Source organism: Anolis sagrei, chromosome 12, assembly GCF_037176765.1.
Source record: "Anolis sagrei isolate rAnoSag1 chromosome 12, rAnoSag1.mat, whole genome shotgun sequence".
NCBI classification, from domain to species: Eukaryota; Metazoa; Chordata; class Lepidosauria; order Squamata; family Dactyloidae; genus Anolis; species Anolis sagrei.
This window is the reverse complement of record NC_090032.1, coordinates 9,679,325-9,685,324: the sequence shown is the minus strand read 5'-3', so window position 1 is coordinate 9,685,324 and position 6,000 is coordinate 9,679,325. Positions and strand designations below refer to the sequence as shown.

Sequence of the window (6,000 nt, the reverse complement as noted above, 5' to 3'; positions counted from 1 at the left end):
ATAAATCAGATTAGTAGTGCATCTACACTGCATAATTAATGCGGGTTGATAACACTTCTAAACTGCCTTTACTGGGAAGAGTCCCTGAGCCTCCTGCAACCAATGAAAAGAGAGAGAGAGAGAGAGAGAGAGACAGGAAGTTGCCAACCAATGAGAAGAGAAAGACTCGAAGGGGCGGGATCTTATGTCTCCTAGCAACGGGAGCTCTTTTCCCCCCTCCCCTTCCTTCTCCTCGATTGGTTGGCTGAGCCGAAGGGGCGTGGCCTCGCTTTGGAAGCAATGAATGGAGAGGAGGAAGGGGGCGTGGCAGGAAGTTGGGAGTCCAGACTGAGCCAGAGGAGGTGGCAGAGCTTGCAAGGTGAGGCTGTGTGGATGATGGGTGTGGGAGTGCCTTGGGCAGGGGATGATGGGAGCTTATGTCTCCTAGCCAAGCCCCCTTCTATAATCTTGCCCTGCTTCATTCCCATCTGGGGTGGTGCATCTACACTGCAGATTTAACGCAGTTTGATTCCATGGCATGGCTCAAGGATATGGAAACCTGGCTGCTGGAGTTTCCCATTGCCAGAGAGAGATGGGGCCTCACCAAACTACAAATCCCAGGATTCCATAATTAAAAGTGGTGCCTTGGGGCATATATATATATATATATATATATACACACAAACACACATACATCCATACATATAGATATAATATACATATATAGATATTCACATATATACATCTATTCATAGATATTCACATATACACACATATATATGCACATATATACAGTTATCTTGTCTCCTGCGGGCATATACATACATATATAGATATAATATACATATATAGATATTCACATATATACATCTATACATAGATATTCACATATACACACATATATATGCACATATATACAGTTATCTTGTCTCCTGATATATACATATATAGATATAATATACATATATAGATATTCACATATATACATCTATACATAGATATTCACATATACACACATATATATGCACATATATACAGTTATCTTGTCTCCTGCGGGCATATACATACATATATAGATATAATATACATATATAGATATTCACATATATACATCTATACATAGATATTCACATATACACACATATATATGCACATATATACAGTTACCTTGTCTCCTGATATATACATATATAGATATAATATACATATATAGATATTCACATATATACATCTCTACATAGATATTCACATATACGCACATATATATGCACATATATACAGTTGTCTCCTGCGGGGTGTGTGTGTGTGTATATATATATATATATATATATATATATATACACACACATACATACATACATACATATATATATAGATATAGATATAATATACATATATAGATATTCACATATATACATCTATACATAGATATTCACATATACACACATATATATGCATATATATACAGTTATCTTGTCTCCTGCGGGTATATACATACATATATAGATATAATATACATATATAGATATTCACATATATACAGATACATATATATATATATACATAGATATTCACATATATACACACACACATATATACACATATATACACAGGAAAGCCTAGAGAAGACAATGATACTGGGGAAAGTGGAAGGCAAAAGGAAGAGGGGCCGACCAAGGGCAAGATGGATGGATGGCATCCTTGAAGTGACTGGACTGACCTTGAAGGAGCTGGGGGTGGTGACGGCCGACAGGGAGCTCTGGCGTGGGCTGGTCCATGAGGTCACAAAGAGTCGGAGATGACTGAACGAATGAACAACAACACATATATAGATATAATATACATATATAGATATTCACATATATCCCAACATATATACAGATATCTTGTCTCCTGCACTGTGCTTATAATATAATATAATATTGATATGATATATTGATAATATTATAATGTAATACAGTATACTACTAATAATAATAAGAGATATAATATACATATATAGATATTCGCATATATACATATATATATACACATATATACAGATATCTTGTCTCTTGCACTGTGCTTATAATATAATATAATATTGATATGATATAGTGATAATATTATAATGTAATACAGTATACTACTACTACTAATAATAGATATAATATACATATATAGATATTCGCATATATACAAATATATATATATATATATATACACACACATATATATACAGATATCTTGTCTCTTGCACTGTGCTTACAATATAATATAGTATTGATATGATATATTGATAATATTATAATGTAATACAGTATACTACTACTACTAATAAAATGATATTATAATTATATACTCTATGGGTTGTTGTAGGTTTTTCCGGGCTATATGGCCATGGTCTAGAGGCATTCTCTCCTGACATTTTGCCTGCATCTATGGCAAGCATCCTCAGAGGTAGTGAGGTCTGTTGGAACTAGGAAGAAGGGTTTATATATTTGTTGAATAACCAGAGTGGGACAAAGGACTCTTGTCTGGTGGAGCTAGGTGTGAATGTTTCAACTGACCACCTTGACTAGCATATAATGGCCTGACAGTTATGCTAATCAAGGTGGTCATTTGAAACATTCACACCTAGCTCCACCAGACAAGAGTCCTTTGCCCACCCTGGTCATTCCACAGATATATAAACCCTTTTTCCTAGTTCCAACAGACCTCACAACCTCAGAGGATGCTTGCCATAGATGCAGGCAAAACATCAGGAGAGAATGCCTCTAGAACATGGCCCTATAGCCTGAAAAAAACTACAACAACCCAGTGATTCCGGCCATGAAAGCCTTTGACAATATATATACTTTATATTAAATGTAATATCACTCATAATATTACAGTATAATGTTATAGTACAATGTAATATATAATATTAATATTGTGCTATGGTAATAATATAATATATTGTATTTACTTTTTACTTGTAAGCTGCTCTGAGTCCCCTAAAAATGTAATGTCCGTTTGTGGGATTAACATAACTCAAAAACCACTGGACGAATTGACATGAAATTTGGACACAATATACCTAACAGTCCAACGAGTGTCCATCACCCATAAACACACACATACACATGCACACAAACACTAAACCCCAGCAGAACAAACTTAAAACCCCCCAAAATACATCATATATACATATACACTCATATACATATGCACATGCACACATTCATACACACACACATATGCACAAGTACACACACAAATATGCACATATACATGCACACACATATAGATATCCACATACATACATATTTACACACAAATATGCATATAGACAAGCACACACATATACACAATATATGCATGTACACATATAAACACACAAATACGCAAATATATACATACATATATATATACACAAAACACATGTACACAGACTGGGCCACAGCAGCGCGTGGCAGGGGACAGCTAGTATATATAGGTAAAGGTAAAGGTTTTCCCCTGACATTAAGTCCAGTTGTGTCCGACTCTGGGGGTTGGTGTTGGTGCTCATCTCCATTTCTAAGTCGAAGAGCCGGCATTGTCCATAGACACCTCCAAGGTTATGTGGCCAGCATGACTGTATGGAGCGCCGTTACCTTCCTGCCGGAGCGGTACCTATTGATCTACTCACATTTGCATGTTTTCGAACTGCTAGGTTGGCAGGAACTTATATATATATATGTATATATATATACACACACACACACACACACACACAAATGTAATATGTGTTTGTGGGATTAACATAACTCAAAAACCACTGGGTGAATTGACACCAAATTTGGACACCTATCAGGCCAATGAGTGACCATCACTCATAAAAACAGAGATTTAAAAAGCCAAAAAATAAAAATACATTACAACACATGCGCAAAACCACATATATACACGTATACACAAATATATACACACACAAAACACATATACACAGACTGGACTGTTAGGAATTGTAGGAGTTGGAGTCCAAAACACCTGGAGGGCCCAAGTTTGCCCATGCCTGATATAGATAGATAATATATATATGTGTGTGTGTGTGTGTGTGTGTGTGTGTGTATATATATATATATACACTAGCCGTCCCCTGCCACGCATTGCTATGGCCCACATGGGGGTTCTGTGTGGGAGGTTTGGTTCAATTCCATCGTTGGTGGAGTTCAGAATGCTCTTTCATTGTAGATGAACTATAAATCCCAGCATCTACAACTCCCAAATGACAAAATCAATTTTTTAGAGTGAAGGACATACATTGGGTTGTTAGGTGTATCGTGTCCAAATTTGGTGTCAATTCCCCCAGTAATTTTTGAGTTCTGTGAATATCGCAAATGAACATTACATTTATATATATATATATATATATATATATATATATATATATATATAGCTATCCTCCCTTACAGTTCGGCACGATGGTGGATTCCCAGTATGTCCTCCCCAACGATATCGGCATTGCGACGCTGGACTGCGCAGAAGCCTTCCGCCTCTTGTCGCCCGAGGAGCGGCTCTACGCCCATTACCTGTCGCGGGCTTGTTGGTACGGAGGGCTGGTGGTCTTGCTGCAGACCTCCCCCGAATCCCCCGCCATCTACGCTTTGATTTCCCGGCTCTTTCGAACCCAGGATCCGACCGACTTGGGAGAGACGGCGCACGCTCTCGGCCTCTCAGATGAAGAGTATCAAGTGAGTAGGCAGCTTACCTGTTTAGGGCTGGTTGTATTTTACACGACATAACACGATTTTTGTTCCTGGGTTACAAATGTAATTTCCTAATTAGCTCTATCATAATTATTATTTATTTACAGTATTACAATGCACATATACATGGCAAACATTCAATGCCAAGTAGACATACAACATATGTATGCACCCAGAGGGTGATTCTCCCCAATGCTTCCTCTTCATCCTGGAAAGAAGTGACGAGTGGAGTGCCACAAGCAGGGTTCCCCCCTGGGCCTGGTCCTGTTCAACATCTTTATTAATGACTTAGATGAAGGGCTAGAAGGCAGGATCATCAAGTTTACAGACGGGACCAAATTGGGAGGGAGAGCCAATACTCCAGAGGACAGGAGCAGGATTCAAAACGATCTTGACAGATTAGAGAGATGAATGGCCAAAACGAACAAAATGAAGTTCAACAGGGACAAATGCAAGGTACTCCACTTTGGCAGAAAAAACGAAATGCAAAGATACAGAATGGGGGACGATGCCTGGCTCGAGAGCAGTACGTGTGAAAAAGATCTTGGAGTCCTCGTGGACAACAAGTTAAACATGAGCCAACAATGTGATGTGGCGGCAAAAAAAGCCACTGGGATTTTGGCCTGCATCAAGAGGAGCATAGTGTCTAGATCTAGGGAAGTCATGCTCCCCATGCTCTATTCCGCTTTGGTTAGACCACACCTGGAATATTGTGTCCAGTTCTGGGCACCATAAATCAAGAGAGATATTGACAAGCTGGAATGTATCCAGAGGAGGGCGACTAAAATGATCAAGGGTCTGGAGAACAAGCCCTATGAGGAGCGGCTTAAGGAATTGGACATGTTTAGCCTGAAGAAGAGAAGGCTGAGAGGAGATATGATAGCCATATATAAATATGTGAGAGGAAGCCACAGGGAGGAGGGAGCAATTATTATTATTATTAACTTTATTTGTACCCCGCGAGCATCTCCCGAAGGACTCGATGCGGCTTACACAGGCCGGAGCCACACACACAATACAATAGAGACATAACAAGTAATAACATAGCAAATCAACATCAAAAGCGAAACAAGCTTGCTTGTTTTCTGCTTCCCTGGAGACTAGGACGCGGAACAATGGCTTCAAACTGCAAGAGAGGAGATTCCATCTGAACATTAGGAAGAACTTCCTGACTGTGAGAGCCGTTCAGCAGTGGAACTCTCTGCCCCGGAGTGTGGTGGAGGCTCCTTCTTTGGAAGCTTTTAAACAGAGGCTGGATGGCCATCTGTCAGGGGTGATTTGAATGCAATATTCCTGCTTCTTGGCAGAATGG

The 6,000-nt window shown here is 38.8% G+C and overlaps 1 protein-coding gene across 2 annotated transcripts in view; it reads left to right on the top strand.

Annotated features, from left to right (window-relative positions):
* Positions 1-290: 290 nt before the first annotated feature.
* Positions 291-6,000, top strand: part of DPP3 (dipeptidyl peptidase 3) — a 37,329-nt gene continuing 31,619 nt past the window's right edge. The window contains exons 1-2 of one of the 2 annotated variants that reach the window (XM_067472410.1): positions 291-358; positions 4,395-4,673. In XM_067472410.1, coding sequence (XP_067328511.1) covers positions 4,404-4,673 — 270 coding nt within the window. In that variant the 5' untranslated portion in view covers positions 291-358; positions 4,395-4,403. Of the gene's footprint in view, positions 359-4,378; positions 4,674-6,000 lie in introns of both variants that reach the window. The other variant, XM_067472411.1, reaches the window with a different exon arrangement.